Source organism: Benincasa hispida, chromosome 11 (assembly GCF_027475165.1).
Source record: "Benincasa hispida cultivar pf3 chromosome 11, pf3_genome.v1.1, whole genome shotgun sequence".
NCBI lineage: Eukaryota > Viridiplantae > Streptophyta > Magnoliopsida > Cucurbitales > Cucurbitaceae > Benincasa > Benincasa hispida.
In genome coordinates, this window is record NC_143488.1 from 37,918,031 (window position 1) to 37,943,609 (window position 25,579).

The following is a 25,579-nucleotide window of genomic DNA, read 5'->3' on the forward strand; positions in this document are numbered from 1 at the left end:
GAAATACGTGAAGAAGGATTCTTTAAAGGTAATGATCTCTTGAAATCCTAAATTTCTCTTTTCTAATTTATTTAAGCATGTTGTATTTTTTGTGATTAAATGCATAATGTTCTGCTCATTTCTCTAAACTGTTTGATTCTATAAAATTTGGGATTTGGGTCTGATCCCCATTTTCGCTCAAGGACCTTCACCGGATCCTTCAAAATCATGCAGTCAGATACGGTGAGCTTGTTAGCCACCCTGATGGCTACCGTCAGTTCCCTTCTACAGACCATAGCCATAAATCAAGGTGCTTTGAACAAGAACATTGCTCAGCTTAACATCATGACTCAGGTTGTGGCGGTAAGTTGTTTACAATACAAAGAACCTCACTCTGTTGAAGTCTGCCCACATGACACTCAGGTTGTTTTCTCCATTCATAATAACCCGTTTAGCAATATGTATAATCTTGGTTGGAAGAATCACCCCAACTTCTCTTAGGGAGGAAATAAAGAATAGTCTGGACAGAAAAATGTACATCAATAGCAAGCACATAGAGGCCATCCACCTGGATTCAATCAGCACAATCAGGGCTTCCAACATAATCAAAATCGTTCTCATTATAATCACAACCATGCATCAAGTTCTAACGCATCATCATCGTTAGATATGTTTCTAAAAGAATACATTTATAAGAACGATGCATTGATCCAATCTCAAGCTTCCTCAATTAGGAACCTAAAAGTTTAAGTAGGGTAGATTGCTAATGATCTAAAGAACAAGCAACCAGGCACCATGCCTATAACACTGAAGCTCCGTGCGGAAATGGTAAGGAGTAGCGTTAAGCTATGACATTGCGCAACGGAAGAAAAATGACCAATCCGACAGCTGAAACTCGAGAAGCTAGACCAGCGAAACCACAGACTCCAACAAGACAAGAATTGAAACTTCAACTACTACAAACAGACCCATTAACCATGAATCAGCTATCCCTGAATCAATGAGAAATCTTCTAACTACTTCTTCTCAACCCTCTGACCAAACTCCAACAAATATGAACTTTCATGATAAAAACTCCTCTCAAACAACAAATCCAGAACCTTTGTCACGGACACTAGATGTGGCAAAAGAGAAAAACCAAGCAAGCAAAGTCTTGCATGTGCCGCCTCCTTTTCCAAGCAAACTAAGAAAGAAGGATGATAGTCGGCAATTCAAGAGATTCTTGGATGTATTAAAACAGCTTCACATCAACATTCCCCTGGGTAGAAGCTCTTGAAAAAATGTCGAGCTATGTGAAGTTCCTGAAGGACATTCTATTGAATAAACGCAGATTGGGCGAATTTGAAACCGTTGCACTAATACATGAGTGCAGCGCATTGTTCAAGAATAACATTCTTGCGTAAATGAAGGATCCAAGAAGCTTCACTCTACCCTGTTCTATTAGAGGCAAGAAATTCGGCCATGTGTTATGTGATTTGGGCCCAAGCATCAACCTGATGCCTTTATCTATTTTTAAAAAGTTGGGAATTGGTAAGGCCAGGCCCACCACAGTGACCCAACAGCTCGTCGATAGATCCATAACGTACCCTGAAGGGAAAATTGAGAACGTGCTTGTTTAAGTTGATAATTTCATCTTCCCTACCGATTTCATTATCCTAGACTATCAGGCTGACATTGAAATTTCCATCATCCTTAAACGCCCATTCCTGTCCACTGGGCGTGCGTGATCAACGTGCAAAAAGGTAAACTGACCATCCACATGGATGATCAACAAGTTAATTTCAATGTGTTTAACATATTGAATTACCCAGATGAGCTGGAAACATGTCAGCGCATAATTGATATGGGAGTTGGTTGTTGGGAAGTGTTGAAAGAGGAATTGAAAGAAGAATAAGGAAGTGACTTGGTTGTGGAGGAAGTCCATGTCGTGACGAAACCGGATTCTGGTTTTGAATCCTTGAATCTAAACGAAAAGGAAACTACAAAAATTAAACTGTCCTTAGAAGAGCCCCTATCTTAAAGCTAAAGGCTTTACCTGCACACCTAAAGTATGCATACTTAAGTGATAATGACACCATGCTTGTCATTATCTCTGTGGCGTTAAAAACGGAGGATGAGGTGGCTCTGTTGCAAGTGTTGAAGAAGTATATGAAGGCCATTGGTTGGACTCTAGCAGAGATACAGGGGATTAGTTGTTCGTATTGCATGCCCAAGATTAGGCTAGAGGAGGGAAAAAAGGCTTTATTGAGAGGCAACGCAGGTTCAACCCAGCTATGTGCGAAGTGGTGAAGAAAGAGATAATTAAATGGCTCGATTCTGGAGTCATTCATTCGATCTCTGATAGCAGTTGGGTGAGCCAGTACAATACGTGCCTAAGAAAGGTGGTATGACTATTGTGGCTAACAATAAAAAAGAATTGATCCCCACTAAAACTGTCACCGAGTGGTGGATCTGTACGGATTATCACAAGTTGAATTAGGCGACTAAGAAGGATCATTTCCCTCTTCCCTTTATTGATCAGATGTTAGATAGACTTACGAGGAATGAATTTTTCTGCTTTCTGGATGAGTACTCTAGGTATAACCAGACTGCGATAGTGCTTAAAGATTAGGAAAAGACAACATTCACGTCTCTTTGGCATGTTTGCCTTCCGACGCATGCCCTTTGGGCTCTACAATGCATCTAAGACTTTCCAACGATGTATGATGACTATATTTTTGGATTTTTTTAATAGTCTGTGGAGGTTTTTATGGATGAATTCTTTGTCTTTGGTAATTCATACAATGGCTATCTCTCCAACTTGGAAAACGTACTGAAGAGATGTAAGGAAACCAACCTTGTCTTGAAAATGCCATTTTATGGTGACTGAGGGCATTGTGTTGGGACACAAAATTTCCAAGGCAGGATTAGAAATGGATTAGGCGAAGATTGACACAATCTCTAAGCTACTAGAACCTGTGAATATCAAAACATTAAGAAGTTTTTTGGGATACTTCGGGTTCTATCGGAGATTCATTAAAAGTTTCTCCCAAATTGCCAAACCTTTGAGTGCACTTTTGGAAACCGACAGACCTACATGTTTAATGATGCTTGCACCCAAGCATTCAACATGCTTAGGAATGTGTTCATCTCTGTGCCTATCCTGGTGGTACCAGATTGGTCGTAGCCTTTTGAGTTGATGTGTGATGCAAGCAATTATACGGTAGGAGCTATGTTAGGTCAGCGCAAGAAAGAATCCTGCATCCAATCTTTTATGCCAGTAAAACTTTGAATGATTCCCATGAGAATTATAGAACTACGAAGAAAGAGATGGTTGTCGTTGTCTTTGTGATTGATAAAATCAGACAATATCTGGTGGGATCAAAGATAGTGATATATACTTATCATTCTGCGATCAGATATCTTATGGAAAATTAGGATGCAAAACCTAGATTGATCAAATGAGTGTTGTTGCTGCAAGAATTTAACCTTAAGATTAAGGGCAGAAAAGGGATAAAGAATCATGTGGCTGACCATCTATCACGGAGAGAGTAAAAAAATTTAGAGAAAAGAGAAGAAGATTGAAGACTGCTTAACGGATGAGAAGCTGATGAGTTTGAGTGATAAATAACCGTGGTATGGGACATTGTTAATTATTTGGTTTGCACTCAAACACCGGAAGACTATACATATCAATAGAAGAAGAAGAAGCTTATGCATGAGACTAAATTTTAACATTGGGATGGCCCATTCTTATACAGACTTCGACCAATCATATTTTGAGAAGATGCATTCCCGAGACGAAAGTTCAACACATCATTGAGCAATGTCATGAATCCCCTTATGATGGACATTTTGGGGGGCATAGGACCGCTACTAAGGTTCTCCATTGCGCTTACTTTTGGCCCACTTTGTTCAAAGATGCCCACAACCATGTTATCAGTTACAATCGGTGTCAAAGAACAGTCAACATATCAAACAAAAATGAGATGTCACTGACTTTAATCCTAGAAGTAGAACTGTTTGATGTGTATGGCGTTGACTTCATGGGTCCCTTCCTAGCTTCTTCTGGTCATCAGTACATCTTGGTGGTAGTTGATTACGTCTTTAAATGGGTGGAAGCAATCTCTTGTTTGAAGAATGATGCGGTCATGATGGTCTAGTTTTTTAAGAAGAAAATATTTTCCCACTTCGGGATGCCCCATGCATTAATTAGTGATGAAGGTACGTATTTCATTAATCGCATCATTTCTAACATGTTGCCTAAATTTAATGTCAAACATAGAGTAGTGACTGCATACCACCGGCAGAACAACGATCAAGTGAAAGTTTCAAACCGGGAGATCAAGTCCATATTGGAAAAGGTGGTCAACACCTCTCGAAAGGATTAGACGCAAAGGTTGGATGAAGCCCTCTAGGCCTACTAAACTACATATAAGATGCCCATTGGCATGTACCCCTATGTTTTGGTATTTGAGAATGCATGCCATCTCCCATTGAAACTTGAGCATAAGACATACTCGGCCCTGAAGAAGTTGAACCTTAACTTGAAAAGCTCAAGGGAGGCAAGAAAACTTCAACTAAATAAATTGAGAGAATGGCGAATCACCACATATGAAAATGTCGGGCTTTACAAAGAAAATACCAAGCAATGGCATGATAGTTAGATCTATAAGAAAGATCTTATTGTTGGGCAAAGAGTGTTTCTTTTTAACTCTCATCTTCGTCTTTTTTCAGGAAAGCTAAAGCCCAATGGTACAACCATTCATCGTGCGAGAACTTTTCTCTCATAAAGTCGTGGATCTGGTGAATGAAGATGGCAGCAATGCCTTTAAGGTCAATGGTCAACATGTGAAGCCTTACTATGGAGGCTCAATTGATCGAGATAAGAAAACCATTAACCTAAGCGGGCAAGCTTGATCGTCCGTGTTGGGGGCTCCCTGTGGTGATCTCACTCCAATCTTTTCAGGGATGTCTTCTCTATCTTTGTTATGTTTTTTAGGTAACTACTTGATTTTATTTGTTTGACTTTTGCTATTTTGGATTTTTTTTTCCTGATATCTTAACTTGACTATATTTGAAATTGAATTCTTGTCCATGCGATAATTGATGAATGTTGCGATTGCTTGGCATATGCGATAATCTTGAACATTATGCGATAGTTTTAAGATCAGTCAAGCTAAACTCATGGAATGTGCAAGGTTTTTAGGTTAAGTTCCTAAGGGCCATTAAGAACGACCCCAGACGAAACATCCTTTTGTCTGTCCTACATTTAATGGGATGTTAGTAATTGACATCATTACCCTCATCGTTTGTGTTTTCCAAGTCCAACATCTATAAAAACCCTACCCATTCCTCATTTCAATATTTTATCACCTTCATCTAAACCCTAAACCCTTCAACCTCTTCGAGCACTCACCTTCTCCATAAATTTCGATCACCTTATTCTTAAGTTCTTTACCTTTTCTTGTCGGATTTTATGGCTTCCCAAAAACCCAACAATACTAGTCGGATAGGAACAAATGCCTAGCTACCTAGTTACAAGAAGACCCAAAGTCCATCTTTGAAAGCGTTGGAAGCCAATTCGGCCAGCCAGGCTTTTCAACACCACCAACAAGCTGATGGAACGAACACATGCACAGCAAAAGAAATAAAGGATCGAAAGTACTCTAATTAGGTTAATTTCAAAGAATAAGCGTGCAATTAAATTAATTACAATTGAGTACTTTAAACATGCTCTGATACCAATTGATGGAACGAGCACATGTGCAACGGAAGAAAAATGGATCTAAAGTAATCTAATTAGGTTAGTTTCAAAGAATAAGCATGCAATCTAATTAGGTTAGGGAAAAAAGAAATACAACCTTTATAGCCTCGAAACTTCTCCAAATTAGCTCCAATCTCCTCACAAATGGTTCGTAGACTACCACCACGAGTCTTTCCAACTATTCTCCAACCTTAGAACGGGATGGTGGGATCCGGTGAGTGACTAATTTGGAGAGGAAAAGGCTAAGTATTTTAGAGAAAATAAAGGTTGAGATTATCAAATAATCTCATAAAATCTCACTTGGCCAAGAGTCTTAAAAATAAAAAATCGACCAAGAGTCTTAAAAATAAAAAATCTCTTATTTTTATAGGTCATCTCATGTAAAACATGCAACTTTAAGTTTGATGCGAATTTGACTCTAAAAATACACTAACTCAAAGTGGGATTAGTGGGGCAAGTGTCTTTATATGAAGACAACACTTAGCAATGTAAATGTTAGAATTTCCCACTCACAATTATTGGTATTTCCACTAACTTGATCAAAGGTCAAAGTTTGGCTCTCAAAGTCCAAAGCAACAATTGACTTTTTGACTTTCAAAGTCAAAAGTCAACATCTTGACTTTCATTGTATTTTGACACAAATCAATAATTTTGACTTTTGATGCAATTTTGACCTAGTCAACTATTTTGACTTTTATTGTAATTTTGACCAATTCCATTTAATTTCATAATTAAGTATAATAATTAATTTTTAAATTAAATAATTAATTAAATAATTTAATTAATTTAATTTAATATTATATCCAACACTAATTTAATATTATATTCAACACTAATCCCAATCAATATGAATCCCTATTCGTAATCTTGATATTTAAATCTTATTTAAATATCTCCTATTTTTTCACTTTTTATATTTACTTCACTATTAAGCATTAGGTTAAATATATCGTATATATTTAACGCTTTGCTCCAAAAACCAAATTTGAACACTTCAAATTTATTCATCACATTGTTGTAAGGTTTAACCCGATATAAGCTAGTAGGGGGATCTCATACACCTGCAGATCATGGGCTCTAACGATCTGAGATTAACCGGCTAAACTCTTTAACCTAATTAACCATCATTCGTTAACTATCGGATCACTCCACTAAAGCTCAGTAGTTTCACTTCCCTCACTGTAGATATATTGTGTCCACTCGATATAATCATGATTAGTAAGTTAACCCTTCACAAGTTGTTCGTAATAACGGCTAGGTCAAAATCTATTTTACCCCTGAGATTACATCTTGCTCCTTAAGTCCCACTGATCCCCTAATGGACAATTGGTTTGTGATCCAATCACTAAACTGAGTCCCTCTCAGGTCAATGAGAGGGTAGGGCCCCTTGTTTGAGATCTAGAGTCATCACTTAAGGGAATAACCTTTCTATTATCCCTAAAAGCGGGTATGAGTGAATTCTGTCTTGTACCCTATGTTCTTAGTTATCTATCCGATCTTATCCCTAAAATGGGAGGCTTATTAAGCCAGTGTTATTGAGTCAACCCTCACCCATGCAAATTTAAAGATAACTCCAAATAAACAGGAGTTCATAGTTAGCTCAGAATTAAGGTCAAGTTACCTAGGTCATCACTTTTAAATAGTCACTCTTAAATAGTAAACAACGTTATAAAATAAGAGTGACTTATTTCTTGGTCTGATCTTATGAAAACTCATTGCATAGGACGCCATCACTCCTCATTTCAATACATGAATGAATTAGGATCATTTTTTTGTAGCACTTTACAACAAATTGTAACAACTACAAAGTGGGTCGCATCCGATAGTGTTACCAGAATAAAACACCCAACCTTATTCATATACTATAGACCATTTTGGCTATTTACTCAAACTTGATTCATCTTTATATCGCCACATAAAGTTCAAGTATTCATATAATAGCCATGGATTTTTAGTTTATTGGATTTAGATTCTTTCTAAAATAAAATGAGCAATGCATACATTCAATAACAACTTTATTAAATAAAACATCAATAACATCTTTATTGATAACAAAATAAGTTTATTGTTTACAAACCACGAGTTTTAGGACATAAAACCCAATACACGCAACCCCATTTTGATGAAGGAAGCAACGTTCTTGGCTACAAGCCAGTAAGCTCTCACCCAACCTAAACTTCCCCACCACCCATCCGTCTAAAAAACATCACCCGAAAACCAAATTCATCTCCTACTGCTTCATCATCTTCTGCCAGTCGTGAGGAACCGCGCAAGAAAAGAGTTCCTGCCATCAGACTTAAGGTGGTCGCACCCAATCTTCCCACTGCAAGTGAAATGCAAAGAAATGATGATATGGAGGTTTTTGGGAGCATTCTGAGCAACATGAAGAAGGATAGGGGATTGACTAAAGTCGGAGTAGTTAACCAGCCTATGTGGCAAGAAGAAAGCTAGGCTGGAGTGATGGTGGTATCGTAAAGGGAAACCCTTGCAATCATGGATCCTAAGAAGAAAGCACCAGTGGACTACAATGAGGGTTTCATTAAATACGTGATAGATGAGGTGGCTACAAAGAAAAAAGAAGAGCGGGAGAAAGCTAAGAAAGAAAGAGAAAGAAAGAAAGAGAAGCAAATAAGAGAGAGGAGAAAGAAAAGAGGAAAAAATAGAAGAAACAAAGAAAAAAAGAAGAAAAAAGGATGAGGAAGGAGAAACGATGTTGGCACAGAGCTGAGTGCCTGGCGATTGAGGGATAGTCCACCACCACTAGGGTGGAAAACCCATTGGCGATGAAGCCATCTGAGCCAACAGAACAACAAGAGGTAGAGCTCCCTGGCAAATGGGTGGCCGCATCTGTGGCCACACTTAGGGACATAGAAGAAGGCAATGATGCGAAAAATGAACTTTTAGTTCGTCAGTCAAGAAGTTAAGGAAAGAAGCGATTGACTGCTGGATTAACGATCAATGAGCAAGTGACTAGTCCTATGGTCACCTTGCTCAAGTCTTTTGTGGATTGGGCATAAGTGCTATTGGTAAAGCACCAAGAAAATGAGAAGAAGAGGAAGGTTGAGTTGATGGAAAAGGCTTGCCAAATTATTGCCTCCGATGAGTTAGCTAGGAGGATGCATGAAGAAGAGGTCCGTCGTGATTCTACGGCTAAAAAAGTGGAGATGAAAAGGAAACAAGAAGAAGATGAGCGCATCCCAGCGTTCGCTGATTCGATGGTCAGAGAATTGGAGGAAGAAAAAGAGGGAGAGAGGAGGAAAAATGAAGAAGAAGAAGCGCGAAGGAGAGAGAAAATTAGGCAAAACAAAGAGCTAAAAAGATTAGATATAGAACAATGGAAGAAAGAGAAAGAAAAAGAGCAAGAAGAAAAGGGGAAGAAGAGACAGCATGTCAGACTCATAGCGGCTTAAGGCAAAGGAAAAGAGAAGGTGGTTGAGTCATCTCCCACAAAAGGGGCACCCAAGGCAGGAAAGAAAAAGAATGATGGCCTACTGATGGAGATGGGATTCTTTCCAGCACCCGCACCTCTGCCTGACTTTGTGACAAGCATCATCTTAGAGCTAAGATGGGAAGCATTTTGTCAATATTCATCCATAGTTATGCCCAGTGTTGTGCAGACCTTCTATCATGACAACCTACACGAGATTGAAGATGCAGTGACAATTGAGGGTCGTGTTGTGCCGTTCAGTGCCCATGACATCAACGAGCTCTACTAGTTAAAAGATGATCCTAATGTAATGGGCAACAGGCTGATCAAGGTTTCAGACGAAGAACACCTAGTGGATGCATTAAGAGTTCTAGCAAGGCTAAACTCTCAGTGGAAAATTTCTGTCACTGGCCTCTGGACCTTGGCATCTAATCATCTACTTCTAGAGGCAAGATTATGGGTATACTTGGTTGAGAAGCGATTGATCCCAACAACACATGATATGACCATCTCAAGGGAACGTTTGATGGCTGCCTATTGCATTGCAAGAGGCATTCCTATGGATGTTGGACGCATCATCGTAAAGCAGATCAGGGGGATTGTTGGCAAGCCTCGAGGTTAGCTCTTCTTTCTGTGGACCGTTACTAGCTTTTGCCTTTGCACAAGCATTGGCGTTGATGATAAGCCCCATGGCAGAAGTGCACAGGGTGATCATAAACAAGATACCACTGATTCTACTGTGAAATTCCTCACACTGCACCGAACCAGTGCAAGCCCCATCCTAATTAACCTCAATTCTCCACAGCATCCAAGAGCCAAATAGCATAGAAACTTTGTATTCGCAGACCGATCTTACGTAAACTCATTGCATAGGATACCCCATTCGCGTGTCACCTACACGAGTGCGTTGGATCATTGCGTTTGTATCAAATACATGTTGGGAATGTCGACGAACTCGTAGTTCGTGTTAAACATTCTATTTTATCAATAATAATGACTTGTTGATTTTGCATCTTATTATGAAAATCCAATAAACGCATGCTTGACTATAGTCTGAATATTGTAACTTTATGTTGTGACATAAATAGGATCAAGTTGATAGTACATAGCCTAAATGGTCTAATAAGTATATGGATGAAATTGGGTATCTCATCCTGGTAACACTATTGGATGTGGCCCACTCTATAGTTGTTACAAGAAGTTGTAAGGTGCTACAAACGATGTGATCCACAAATCGTTCATGTTGAGACATGAGAGTGGGGACATCAAATGCAATGAGTTTGCATATAGACTAGACTATGAAAATAGTTACTTTTCTTTACAATGACCGTTTACTGTTAAAACTAACTATTTCATTTATTATATAACGTAGGTTAACTCGATCTTAATCCTGAGCTAGCTATGAACTTCTGTTTGTTCGGGATTATCCTTTGATCTGAAAACGGTGAGAGTAATCCAACAGCACTGCTTAATAAACTTACCATTTTGGGGATAAGACCGGATGAATAATTGGGAACATAGTCTTGCAAGATGGAATTCACTCCTACCCTATTTATGGTTAGTAGATAGGTTGTTCTCTTAAGTACTGACTCCAGGTCTCGAACAATCGGGGCCCCACCTTCTCATGATAGAGAAAGGATTTGCTTCATAGAGATTATGAAACAAAATTTTTCATTAGAGGATCGGTAGGAACTTAAGGAACAAGATGTATTCACAGGGATAAAACGGTATTTTTGACCTAACTATGATTACGAACAACCTGTGAAGAATCGACTTACTGATTATGGTTATTAAGTAGACACAATATATCTACAGTGAGGAGAGTTCAACTATGGGCTATAGTGGAGTGTCTCATTAGTTAACGAACGAAGGTTAGATCGGACTAATGAGTCTAGCCTATTAATCTCGAATCGTTGGAGCCCATGATCTGTAGGTCCGCGAGGTCCCCCTACTAGCTCGTAAATGGATAAGCTTTAGGGTAGCTTGAGAAATTAACTTGAAACATTTAAATTAAACGGAACAAGAGAATATATATTTAAATATGATTTAAATATATGAAGATGATTATTGTACAAAAATTAATTTAATATTTGATATTAAATTAATTTAAGAAAATCAATTTTCAATTAAAATGGTTTTGAAATCATTTATGTTTTAAAGGAAAAATGGAAATTCATTTTGCATGTTGCACAAAATGGAGATTGAATTTTCTTCCATTACCTCTATCTTCATGCTCACACAAAGGCCATTATTTTCTCTTCATTGATTCACCAAGCATGAGCTGCAAGCCATGCACTTCACTTCTTTGCATGTTCATCTGCAATATATAAAGAAGATTGGAGTCATTTGAGAAGAATTACTACATAATTTTCTAGAGAAAAATTATTGTGAGAAGAAACTGTTCTTCTTATCGGCTGTTGTGAGTTCTTCTTTGTTATTCACCTTTTCAAGCTGTTCTTGAGTCCCACAACTCTGCCTAAAGCTCCAAGAGCATAGTAGGGAAGGTTTTGAGGTGGTTCACGGTGATATCAAGTGAAGACTGTTGTTGTACACTCGGTTTCTTGGAGAGTTCATCAAAGGTATGATCTTAAAACCCTGTTTTTAGAAAAGCATACTTTAGTTTTTATCAAAATTAATGAATTTGAATGCTTATGGATCCTTGATACTCCCGCTGCATGTTATTTAACTCTTCCAATACAAATTAGATTGTATCCATAGTATCACCAAGATAAGGTACCCAACCTTATCCCTAGACTATAGACCCTTTAAGTTGTATCTTGAACATTGATCTCTATATATCTCCACATACAGTTCAAGACTCATAAGACAACCTTGAATGTTAGTTTATTAGATTTAGGGTTATTAAGACAAAATGGAATACAACACAATCGATAACATTTATTGAATTAACATCGATAACTCTTTATTGATGACGGTCAATTAGTAACATTTACTATCTATGAGTTTTAGGACATAAAACCCAAAAACATTTACTTTGAACTTTAGGAGACATATCACAAAACACTAATAATAACTTTTTTACGTTCAATCATGCTATAGTACTTTTTATTTTTCAATTTTATTTCCACTTTTTCTCCTAAAATGTAAGAATTCTCCTTTATAATGTAAATAAGTGAAAAAGAAGTAAAAATTTCATTGGTTATTGAAAATTTTCTTTAAAAAGTAATTCTTTGACTCCATTTTGCCGACATTCTAAAAAAATAAAAGACTATTTTTCAACATACTAGTCTCTTCTGGAACTCTAAAAAATGAAAGAAATTGTTCCTCTGAACTTGAGACCCTCTAAAAAGGATTATTCCTCTAAAGTTAGGACCCTTTGAAAAGGATTACTCCTTTGAAGTTGGGATTCTCACATACAGCATTTCTATATTGAAAACAAAATGTGAAACTGAAGAGTGAAGTTTCTAATTTAAGATATGTGAGTTAGGTAAGTTTGGTGATTTCATATTAAAAACAATTGAATGACCATTTATTGAGGGGCAAAATTGTATTTTTACGTGATGGATCCCTCAACTTAAAGTCTGAAAAATTGGAAAAGAGATTAAAAAAATTCATTTTATCAATAGGTTGCTTTTGAATAGGAAAAACTCTTTAGGTCAAAACTAACCATTTTCCAAGATGTAACTAGCCTTTGTCAAGACAAAATTGCCAAATATTGGGTCTTAGCCAAACACGAAGTTTACTGCAAAGAATAAGCAACTAATTAGATATCCATAAATATACTAAAATTGATCATATTTTTACGGTAAATTAAGATATAATATTAAATTTCTAAACTTTTTTAGTCCATTAGTAATTTTTTAGTCAATAATAATTTGACATCATAATTTTGTTGTTAGTTTTATATTTTTGAAACTTGATTTTTATTTTTTTTATTTTTTTTATTTTTATTTTTTTTAATTTTTACATTTCTTAAAGAAAATATATGAACTCGATCAAATTCTAAAAACAAAAACTACTTCTTTTTAGTTTTCAAAACTTTTTTTACTTGATTCTTAAAAGCAAGTAGAAAATGGACAACAAATGGAAACGTATAGGATGAAATTAGTATTTATAACCTACATTTTCAAATACAAAAAATCAAATAGTTAACAAAAACAAAACCTAAATTATACAAAATACTAGTAAACTTTTGGCTAAGTTTCAACTATACATTTTTTTAATTGAACACATTACAAAGTTAAGCCAAAGCAAACATATTAGAGAAAACCAAATCAGAAATAAAATTGGGTACAAATTCAAGCCAAACTTCTTCCAATTGATTTGCAACCTATGAAGTACAGACACAGATACGGCTATATAATACGAATACGATCGGATACGGCGATTCGTCAATTTCTAAAAAACTAAGATACGGATACGTCTAACGATGCGTCATTTTTTTATATATTTTTTTAATATATATATATATATATATTCTAAAAAAAGAGGATACTAATACGTTGAAGATATATTTTTTTTCTTTAAAAAATATAGGATATAGATAAATTTAGCATACAAGTTAATAGCAATACACAAAATAGAATACAAACACCGAAATATAATGCAAACAAAGCAACATCTAAGATGTTGAAGTACAATAGTTAACAAAATGCAATAGAAAAGTGACTCATATTGCAAAGAAGAAGAAGAAGATTAGAGGGAGAAGTATGAAGATAAACGAAGAACTTATTGTTGAAGATATCCAAATGGTTTATATTTTGGTGGACTTTGTGGGGACTCAAATGTGAAGATGAAGAATGAATGATTCTAGTCTAGGGTTTGGTTCATTGTATGTTTTTTTCTTTCAGTTTTGGACTCGAGTAGTGAGCTTTTTAAATAGGTTGCCTAAATTTAGATTGAGAAAGATTAGATGAGTTACTTGTCTTTTTTCTTTAAAAAAAAAGTACGCATAAAAATAGATACGTCAAATCATCTGTCAGATACGTATCTGGGAAGTATCTGGAAGTATAGATATGTCAAATCGTGTGTCAAATACGTATCTAGAAAGTATTTGGAAGTATCGGTATCCGATACGTGTCTGATACTGATTCTTTGTCTCATATGAAGTATCTGTGCTTCATAGTTTGCAACCGTCATTGTAGCGAGTCAATGAACCACAACATTTTCTTCACGACAAGAGAAGCAAAATTGCACTGTTGAAGTAGAAGACAACACTAACTATTTTAGAAATTTCTTGAAGTATCTACCATATGAGTAAACATGTAAATTGAGCTTTTCTAGAATTATGTTGAAGTATGCAATTACGGAAATAAATATCTTAAAGAAAAGATCTAGAAATATCCTAGGTTTTCTTTAGGCTCCAAGGAATTCTAAAATTCCTTTAGATAAGAATAAACCAATAAATATCTTAGAATATTTAGAATCCAAGAACAACCTAGAGAGGTCCTTTACTTAAGCTCCAAGGATCTCGTGCCTATGAATAAGAGGTGTGGCCACATATGTGAGCCAAGCAAAAAGCAAGAAACCAAAGCAAGAGAGTTAGAGAGAAACTTAGTGTGAAAAGTGAGTGGTATTGAGATAGTAAAAACGTATTCTCTCAAAAGTGTCCATCTCCATACATTTTTAATAAAAGTTCGTTCTTCCAAGAGATTGTCTCCCTTCGTTTTGTGTCAATTTCTTTGACCTTTCAACAATATGCAAAAATTTCATTCGCACAAATTGGTGTGACATTTAATGTATATAAATTGATCATGTAAATGATTTTAGTGATATCTTTTGAGATGAAACAGAGTAACAATGACCCTAATCTCCTACATAGTTATAAATAATACTGTATTTTCATTTAAATTTTACCCATAAGCTACCATCTCAATTTTCATAGTTTATTCTAACAAAAATATATTATTGTAATAATTTTAAAATTCAAAAGTAATAACAAATTTCGAAGTTCAAACACATAAGTAAATAAAAAAAATAAAATTTATTATTATTGAAGAGTGGATTTTGGCCTAACGAAATAAAACAAAAAGATCAAGATAATATGAGATTTGATCTTAGCTAGATAAAATCGTGGATGAAATCCCCTATGAATAGACCGTTCTGATTTAACATGAGGTAACTTAAACTTCTAATTCTTCATTCTATAATTCTCTTACTAACTTAGGCATCAGAGTCATTTTTTTTTTAGAAATCTTCTCTTTTTTGAATCACAAATTCAATTGCTCATATCAAGTGTGCATTCTCGTGTTCCAGATTTTGCATCAACAATTATTGTTTTATATAATTATATATATATAAAGTCCGCATTAATTCCATGAAAGTGAGAAGCTTGATATTTCAATACATTAATGAAGAAAAAGAAAAGGACGATAGTAGGAGTTGAGAAAGGAGGTGTTATGAATGAAGTTGCATAATCCTCCAAAGTCAAGAGTTTCAAAGTTAAGAGTTGCATAATCCCATTATTATCCCGTGACTATAGGCTCTCTCTCGCTTATTCCATTTTTTTAATACGTAAGGTGGGACCCAACTTTGTATCTGGAGATTAATAGTATAAATTTATGCTTTATATCGCAGTTTATTCCAATCTTTGTTAAGTAAATATCATAAGAGTAGTATTAAACACACATAATATTGCTAATATGAACATTATTTTATTAACATAAAACTTGTATTATTGACCTTTAGGTCAAAAGTTTGATTCTCCCTATCCATATATATTTATTTTTAAGTCGAATTGATATAACCTATTGGATTTTTTTTTTTAATTTTAAATTTTTGAAAATTAAGCTTATAAACAATATTTTCATAAGTTTCAACCGGTTTAGGTTTTGAAAACTTAAAAAAGTAATTTATACTTTTAACATTTAAATACAAATTTATGTGTTTATTTGACAAAGATGAAAGTTATAATTGAAAATTTGAGAAGAAATAAGTATAAATATAAAAATACAAAAACTAAAAAACCAATTATTATCCAATGGAATTTTAATTTTAAATATAAATTTAGGGTTTTAAATGTAAAACGTGTGAGTTGGTGACATATGATTTAAAAGTTAACCAAATTTGAATATATTCAGTTTCACACAAGTTATATTATCAATTTAGTTTTTATAATTTAAGCGTAACCCTATATTTCAAAAGTTTTAATTTGAGTACTTCTATGATTTGAGCTAATTTAAGTTTTCTTTGATTTCTGTGAATTGGTCAGATTTCATCAATCATTTTTATCAATAACATGTCATGTTTGTCATTTTCCTAAAAATTGATGTGACAATGAATTAATATTATCTATTGAACTAATTATGCTACTTGATTGTTTTTTTGACTTAGAGAGAGAAAAAAAATGGTGGGCACAACGTAAGGAAATGATGATTTGTGAGGTTGGACTAAATCATGAGAGTATTGACTAACAAAATTGTGTACATTTTCATCTCATTTATTATTATTATTATTATTATTATTTTGGTAGTTCAACTTTATACTGACTCGACATAACTCAATTGTATACCTTTTTCCTAAAAAAAAAAAAAAGAATGGCCACTTGTAGAAAAACCAATAGAAAGTGGCTTCTCTGCTGACGTCATCCATGTTTGATTTTATTGTTTTGCCCCTGAGATGTATCCCGCACGCCTGTCAACTCAATCCTTGATGACTTGTCATTCGACCCTTGTTTGCTCGTCACACAATCCTCGATGCACAGTTACTTGATATCCAGATGCATGGTCACTCGATACGGTTGCAATCGACACGTATATACTCAATTATAGCCACGCCATACTCGATACTCGATTAATGTATACTCGATCATTTTGAAACTTTTGAATTCTTAACCTATTTGAAGTCCATTAATTCACCACTTTAACTTGTTTCTCAGACTATTCTATCTTGTCTTTTGATTTTATACCCCTCGACGACTGCACCTTTACACTCGAAACTCTTTGTGCATCAAGTAACATTATTCTCATTATTTATATTTTGGCATCATTCATCTCTTTGTTTGTTATATTTTGGCATCATATTCCTATATGCTCGACTGGTACAGTTTTCATTTCGGTTTTCATATCTTGCATGTTTGGCTAGAGCTCAAATTTTTTTCATTTCCATTTTCATATTTTTCGCATTTCAGATTGTGTCTAGAGTTTAAGGTTTGAGTAGGATAAGTCATGAAGGCAGAAAATCAAACTAAATGCTCGATAATCAACCATCTAGTCACATGTGATGTAGCGAGTAAGGGACAATATGTAGCATGTATAGTGTATTTGGTATCGAGCAATCGTGTATCGTGTATCGAGTATCGAGTATCATGTATCGTGCATCGAGTATTGAGTATTGAACAAAATGCTTACTTTCTGGTATTTTTGTTATTTTGTGCAGTATGGCTAGACAATTCAAGATTCCTCCCCAGTATCATTTCCCAGGCCAAGCGACCAACTTATCCTCTCACATTAGCATGGCTAACAAGATAGTGAAAGAGAAGCTTACTCCCATTCAGCTTGCCCTCTTCAAAAAGATGGTATTTGGGCGATTCATCGACACGAACATTATCTTCAACAGTCCATTGGTCCACTACATTCTATTGAGGGAGGTTGTAGACGATAGGAAGGATGCAATGACCTTCAATTTGAATGGTACGGTTGTAACATTCTCCAAAGAAGACTTCTTGTTAGTGATGGGATTGTGGCGATCACCTAATCCAATAGTTGTGAAGAGGGTTGAAGCACTTGGATCACTGCATGGTAGGTACTTCAAGAATGATTTTGCGGGAGATATTTACATTGGTACCTTAGAGACAGTGTATAAAGAGATGGAGTTTGAGAACGACATGGATGCTGTGAAGATGATATAGGTCTATTACATTGAATTGGGTATGATGGGGTGGGAGAAAACGAGGGCCAATGTCGACAAGACCTCATTAATTGATGTGGAGGATTTGGATGACCTCAATTCCATGGATTGGGGAAACGTGCTATGGGAGAAGACATTACTTGGACTACAAATAGGATTGAGTGGTAAGACAGATAACTACAAAAAAAAAAGTCCAAGAACAATAAGACTACATTGTTAAGTACAATCTACCGGGGTTTCTTCATCCATTCCAACTAATATCCATTCATTGGCCATACGAGATCTACTTATTTTAGTTACAATATCACTTACTATTTATTCTTATTCTATAATCGTTTATGAATTATGGTAGGTGTGGGCATAAGAGATCATATCAACAGTTGTCAGAAAAGTTGCAATCCGACTAAATAGACATGTTGTACCTCGATTCCTAAGGTGGGAGTGTACATATTCACTACCGACCAGAACAATACAGCGAGACATGTTTGAGTCCAGCGAGATTAGTGTATTACATCAATATTTACTCGGATTTAAGGTGAATGTCAAATATAAATAACAAATTCTTCGTTGTTTTATACTGACAAGGATCACACCACTGATCATGTCAGATAGGGAGAGGCGGTATAGGGACACTAGGGTTGATGAATGACCTATATACAAGCGCATTGATGCTAAAACGAGCTTCTTAGAAACACATAGATCATACCATGATGAGGATGCTCATAGTCACTCCAGTGACTACGAGAGTCACGAGTATCGATCCCACGATCAAAACTTGATGAGCATTAATCTCACGAGCTCCCTACTAACGAGCGTGAGACTCACCCTCCTCATAATGAGTCTCACGAGCTCCCTACTGATGAGCATATGCCTCTAATTGAGAAGCAAGTGTTGCCTCGTCTGAATATATCCCATTCGGAGCCCATGAGGAGTGTGTACATTCGTAAATCACTCTGTGACATAGACCAAAAAGTGTCTATGGTGGAGATTAAATTGGACGATTTGTAGTCAGACTTAAAAGATGTGAAGTCTAACTTGAGTGTCCTTCTTATATTTCAGACTTGAAAGATCATAGTGTCAAATCTTATATTCTAGGATCGAGATGCTTGTTTCAATCCATAAATGGATCATTTGAGCTTGCAAACCTTTTGCTTTTGACCCTATTCAATGAATCCCTATGGTTGAGACGTATAGATACTCTCTTCAAGATAGTCATTTAGAAAGATTGTCTTGACATCCATTTTTCAATTTCATAACCACAAAGGCAGCAATGGACAAGAGTATTCTAATTGACTTGATCATGGTAACCAGAAAAAAGGTTTCTTCATAGTCCACCCCCCTTCTCTTTAGATAAGCCCTTTTGCCATGAATCGTGCTTTGTAGGTCTGTACCTTAACAGTTTGGTCTCGTTTTCTCTTGTAGATCCATTTGCAACCAATAGGTTTACCCCATCAGGTTGATCTACAAGTTCCCAAATAGAATTGAAGTACATAGACTCCATTTCGAGGTTCATGGCTTTTATCCACTGGTTCAATCAACATCTTTCATTTCCTGTTTAAAGGCCAATGGATCCACTAAGCCATCATCAGGTATGATGACCTGAGTTTCTGTTAAACCCATGTAACGGTCAAGCTGTTGAACAACCCTCCCATGATGTCGAGGCACTCTTAACTCTTGAAAAGGACGTGATTGACCAAACATATCAGTTTCATCAACAACCCTTATTGAAGGATCAGCTTGATCAATAACCCTTGTTGATCCATTTGTAGCCTCTATAGAAATTTCATTCTATACTAGCTTACTGCGAGGTTGATGATTTCTTACATGGTTCTCCTCTAAGAATATAGCATTTGTCGATATAAATACTTTGTCATCTTGAAGATCATAAAATAAACCACCTTTTGTTTCTTTGGGGTATCCTACAAATAGGCATACTTTTGAACAGTGTTCGAACTTCTTTGGATTATGTGCCAAAACAGGTGTCAGGTATCCTCAAATCTTTAAGTGACATAAACTACCTTTATATCCTCTCTATAACTCATAAGGTATTTTAGAAATACTTTTTTAAGGAACCATGTTCAAAATATAAACAGTAGTCTCTAGTGCATGTCCCCAAAATGAATTAGACAATTAAGCATAACTCATCATTGAACGAACCATGTCTAACAGGGTTCTATTTCTTCATCTACTACCATTCTGTTGGGGTGTATTGGGTGCTGTGAGTTGAGACTGAATTTTGTGTTTTATCAAATAGTCCTGGAATCTCAAGTCTATATACTTTTTACCTCGATCTGATCGAAGTGTTTTAATCTTTTTACCTAACTGGTTCTCAACCTCTGCCTTATACTCCTTGAAATTTCAAGGGTTTCAGACTTATAATGCATTAGGTAAATATAGTCATATCTAGAATAATCATCAATAAAACTGATGAAATATTCATACTCTCCTTATGTCTTGACATTCATCGAATCACAAAGGTCTGAATGTACAAGCTCTAAGACCTATTAAGATCTTTTGGTTAACCTTACTTTTAGTTCAAGACTCACACGGAGGTAAAGAGTTGTCTTCTAACTGATTTAGGAGTCCACTCTTAACCAATCTCCCAATCCTATTGAGGTTTATGTGGCCAAGTCTAAAATGTCAAAGATACACATTAGGAAATATGCATTAGGAGAAATTTTTCGCTTCTTATTTTGTGTTTCGGCTGTTTTAAACATCTCTATGTTCAAAACAGTTTTTTAATCAGTTGGTTTTAACACATATAAGTTGTTTTCTAGTTTTGCATAACATATTTTAATAATTTTGAAATAATGAACAATTCATTAACTTTAAAAGAAACTTTAAACTTTTGTTCTAGCAAACATGAGATAGATATTAAATCCCCCTAGTAGCAAGAACATAAAATACATTTTTAAGCAAAATGAATCTATCTTCAACAAACAGCTTCATATCTCCCACTACTTTAGTTGAGACAATCTCTCCGGTCCCAACCTTAAAGGTTGTCTCACCTTATGTAAGCTGTCTCCAGGAACTGATTTCCTGTGCGAAAGCGCAAATATGATTAGTGACCTCTGAATCTAATATCCAGGTTAATTTATTATTTTCCACTAAACATTCAACAACGAGTAAATCATATTTTCTTTGTTATGTTTTCTCAGCTTTCTCATCTATGACAGTACTGTTTACTTTCAACATATCTAGATCATTTTTTCTAATAGAGGTTCCATCCTTTATAAAGTAGTCATAAACATTATGGAGAATATCGTTCCTGACAGATTGACCAAACGACGTCTGTAGCTAGTATATCGGATATACTTGTTAAGATATGGATTTAGGTCTTATCATTTGCCTTAATCCATCTGTCATAAGCAGTCCAAACATTTTGGTTTGCGTATGAGCTGGAAGTTAGAGGACATTCCTCTGTTAAAACAAACTTTAAACCATTATTTGCTAGTATTGTGTTTATATTCGATTTCCATGTTGAATAATTATGACTATTAAACTTATCGAAGAAGAGTATTTGTATAGAAGAGTTCGACATGCTAAAAATATAAACAATTTCTATTAGTAAATTGCTTTTAAATGCAATCAAAATTTTAGCAAAAGTAAGTAATAATGCACCCAGATTTCATTATTTATTTGCAACGATATTTTACTGAATCAGAATAGATGCTACCGAGGAGCAGTCAAATACTCTTTTGCTGAAGCAAGACAATCTTGACTAAATACTAGTACCAGAATAACTCTTTATTCCTATAGTCATTTAGTTGCCGTTTTAGGTCAAGAACTTACTAACGGTTAGTAACTCTTGTAAGTGTAACCTTCGATTTTTATATCCCAGAAATTAGTATCAACAAGCTCCCGGATTGGAAGACAATTGTTGATAATAGACCTAAGAGATCCTATGCATTTCTGAAGTTTGAGGTGTTCTAATCCCCACGAAACAACACTCTGAATGGGTGGTCACTCTTAGGGCAACTCACAGATAATAAAATCTCACGATGCAACCTCATGGAAGAAACCGTAGGATACATTGACACACATTCTTCACCTACTTACTATGAACTACTTCCCCTATTCACCTTGCTATTGACCCATGAAAACACTTTTCAATTGGAGGTCACTCCCAGAGTGACTTGAAGTCGATTATGAATCTCACAGTGTGATTTCTTAGAGACATGAGAGCCAAAAATAATATATCGTATATATTATTAATCTCCCAATAAAGTGTTCTATTTATTTTAGATAAATATTTACTTAGGTATATTCCGGCTAATAAATACAATATAAGTCTAGGTGTTTATCCAAGTATAACGTTTATATTTGGATTTAACGTATAATGTCTAAGTGATAAACCAATTTATTACCTCATGTCGCTCACGCATGCTCCTAAAATCGGGTTAACAACACTCAAGGAAGGCTAAAATCCCTAAGTAGCAGGTGTTCTGTAAACCGTCAACTTAAGTATCTCTAGCCTTAGACAAGATTTAACCCAGGTGAATTTATAACCAAATTTTTACAAGATAACGACCTATTTTATTCATTTAAAATAAGTTGTCATTTGTTAACCCTAGGTGAGCATGCATGTTATCTTTGTTATAGATTTTTAAAAGTCTAATTGATTTTATAACTTTTAGCATTCATCCATAACATATATCATGCATTTCATAATTTAATACAACAACTTATATTAGAACTCATGAAATTCTAAGCATGCAAATTATATTATAACAACGTACAACATACTTTCCATATATTAATATAACAACTTATATTAATACTCGTGAAATTCTAAGCATGCAAATTATATTATAACACTTATAACATATTTTTTTAATGTATGCAACATGTTTGGTTTTAAATCTACATGGCATACTTTATGCACAATGAAGATTAATATAATTAATACATACATTCATAATGCATAATAATTAAAAACACACTAAAGTTGATCGATTTTGGCATCTTTAGCAAATAAACAACTCAATTATTACAATAATAATTCAAAATTAGCTCTGAACCACTCCCGAACATTTTGAACCAGCTCGAACCAGCTTAAAAAACCTTGAACTGGACCTTCAAAGCTTGAAACCAAGCTGAACCGGTCGAAAAAATCGAACCGGTCCAAATCGATCTGCATAGTCCAAAAAACAGCTTGCGTCTTGCTCTGATTTCTTCAAATTATAGCCTAATATAAACTCTAATGACTCTGACAAAATTACAGACTTTTCTTCACACATTAAAACCCATAAACAATTGGAAAATTATAATAATTACAACCAAGTCGAAGCTTTAAAAAATGTCAAACCCGTAATATATCCACTTTAGCCACCATACTTTCATCTCATGAAATAATACCCACCAAGCTAATATTAATGCAAATTGAGTATTTAAAACCTGGCTCTGATATTAATTGTAAGAATAAACAACGTGGTGAAAATTTTTTGGATCTTAAGCATTCTACATTTCATTCATTTTAAAGATAAAACATGCATGCAAATAACTTCGAAATTAGGGTTTGAGTTACAACCTTTGTAACTCCAAATTGACCACCAATTTTGCTTCAATCTTCTCACAAACCGACTGTGAACCACACGAGGGTCTTTCCAACTATTCCCCAGCCTTAAAACGAGATGGTGGAATTCGGTGAGTGACTAAACTAGGGATGAATTTAGAATAGAAATTGAGAGAGAATTAAAAAGTTAAATTCTAAAACTCTTTTAGAATCTCTAAATGGCCCAGAAGAATTTGTTTTTCAACTAACTTGAAAATAATCAAAATGGCCAAGAAGTTTAATCTTTATCAAAGCATCCTATTTATAGAGAAATTATATGCAATTCATGCAAAATTGGGTTAACCAAAATTTGATACTTCAAAATATACTCAATTTAGTGGGATAAGTGGCATTTTGTGGAATCAATACTTTGCCAAATGAATTACTCACTAATTCACTAAAAGTTGGATTTTTCCACTAAAAATCATTTTTAGATCTTTCTATGAAGTGAAGTCAACATTTTGACTTTTGACTATCGAAGTCAAGATTTGTCTTTAGTCAAATTTTTAATTAAATACAATTTTAATTCAAAATTAATTCAAAATTAATTTTGAAATTTCCCACTCAGTGAAGTTAACGTTTGATCTTTAACCTTCAAAGCTTTAGAGATTATATATGAAGTTCTATCAAACCATAGGAATTAGAATCTAAATTTTAAAACCATATGGATTAATTTTTAACTTTATCCTAACTATAGGGCCAAATTTGAAATTTAACCTGATTTATAATATATTACCTAATAAATATTTAAACTTTTTTAAAATTGAATTTGAGTTTATAACATGAAATATACTATATTTCTAAATGTTTTTAATATTATTTAATATAATATGCATTTTAAATTTTAAAATTCAAATTCTGGATACAATGAAAATATAAAAATATTATTTTCAAAACTTACACCATTTGGATCACAGAATTCAGAAACAATTTTCAAAAACAGAATTCGGATTGTCTGTCAAACACATATTCACTTGATTCAGTAAATCTAAAAAATATAAAACAGAATTTCGACTACCAATCAAATAGGTCCTAAAGTTTTTGGTCACACCTCCATTACAAAGAATTACGCAAATAAATGATGAAATACAATTGAATTTAAGAACAGTCACCTTTAATATGTGGATTGTGCACTATCCAAAAATTGGAAATACAAAGTAAATTCCGATGTATACTTATTGGAAGTTTGTGTCGTGGTACTCCATCTCAAGAATTACCTGGGCCCTGTTTAATAATTATATCATTTTTTTTAGTTTTTGAAAATTAATTCTATTTTTTTTCAATTTTTACAATGATTTCAGAATCAAATTTTTAACCAATTTTCAAAACAGAATTAAGTTTTTAAAAATTATATATATATTTTTTAGCTTTCATGATTTAGCTAAGCTTTTTAAAAAAACAATGAAAATAAGAAAACAAATTGAGAAATTGAGAAGTACAAAGAGTATTTATAAGCTTAGTTTTTAAAAATCAAAACTAAAAAATTGATTACCAAATAGGATCATAACTTTGTCCGTGTTTAATCGTTAAATACATTTAGGGGCTATTTGGGACGCTAAGTTGAGATAAGATGTCTAAAGTTCATATATCTGTGAGTTCATATGCCTATGTTTGGAATACAGAGTTATTTAGTCTAAGTTATATATCTGTGTTTGGGGTGAAGAGTTGAGTTCATATATCTGATATCTGATACAGTTTTTTGAACTTTAAATAATATGCTTTTAATAATTACTATTTTTGTTTTGAAACTTTTTTATTCAATAATTCTCATATTTGTTTTAATAAAATATGGATTGCAAATTTTTCTTTTAATTTTTAAAATTTTTCTTACTTTTTTTTTCTTTTTTGGACAATGAATGACAATTAACCTATTACATTTCTTATATTTCTTAAATAAAATGAGAAACTAAAATGAAATCAAAACATTTGATTCTAGCTAATTTTTTTTCCATGAATTTCATTATTATCTTCTTTTTTTCTTCATCTTTCTATTGTTGCTCTATATTTTTACTATGTCGTAATTTTTTTTAATTAAATCTCCCCCATCATCGTAATAGCCAATAGA

At 34.3% G+C, this 25,579-nt stretch overlaps 1 protein-coding gene across 1 annotated transcript; it reads left to right on the forward strand.

The window, feature by feature from the left end:
• Positions 1-17,490: 17,490 nt before the first annotated feature.
• LOC120090663 (uncharacterized) lies at positions 17,491-17,961 on the forward strand. Its single transcript, XM_039048381.2, has one exon. It carries the CDS (start codon positions 17,491-17,493, stop codon positions 17,959-17,961), a length of 471 nt encoding a protein of 156 aa, XP_038904309.2.
• Positions 17,962-25,579: the final 7,618 nt, after the last annotated feature.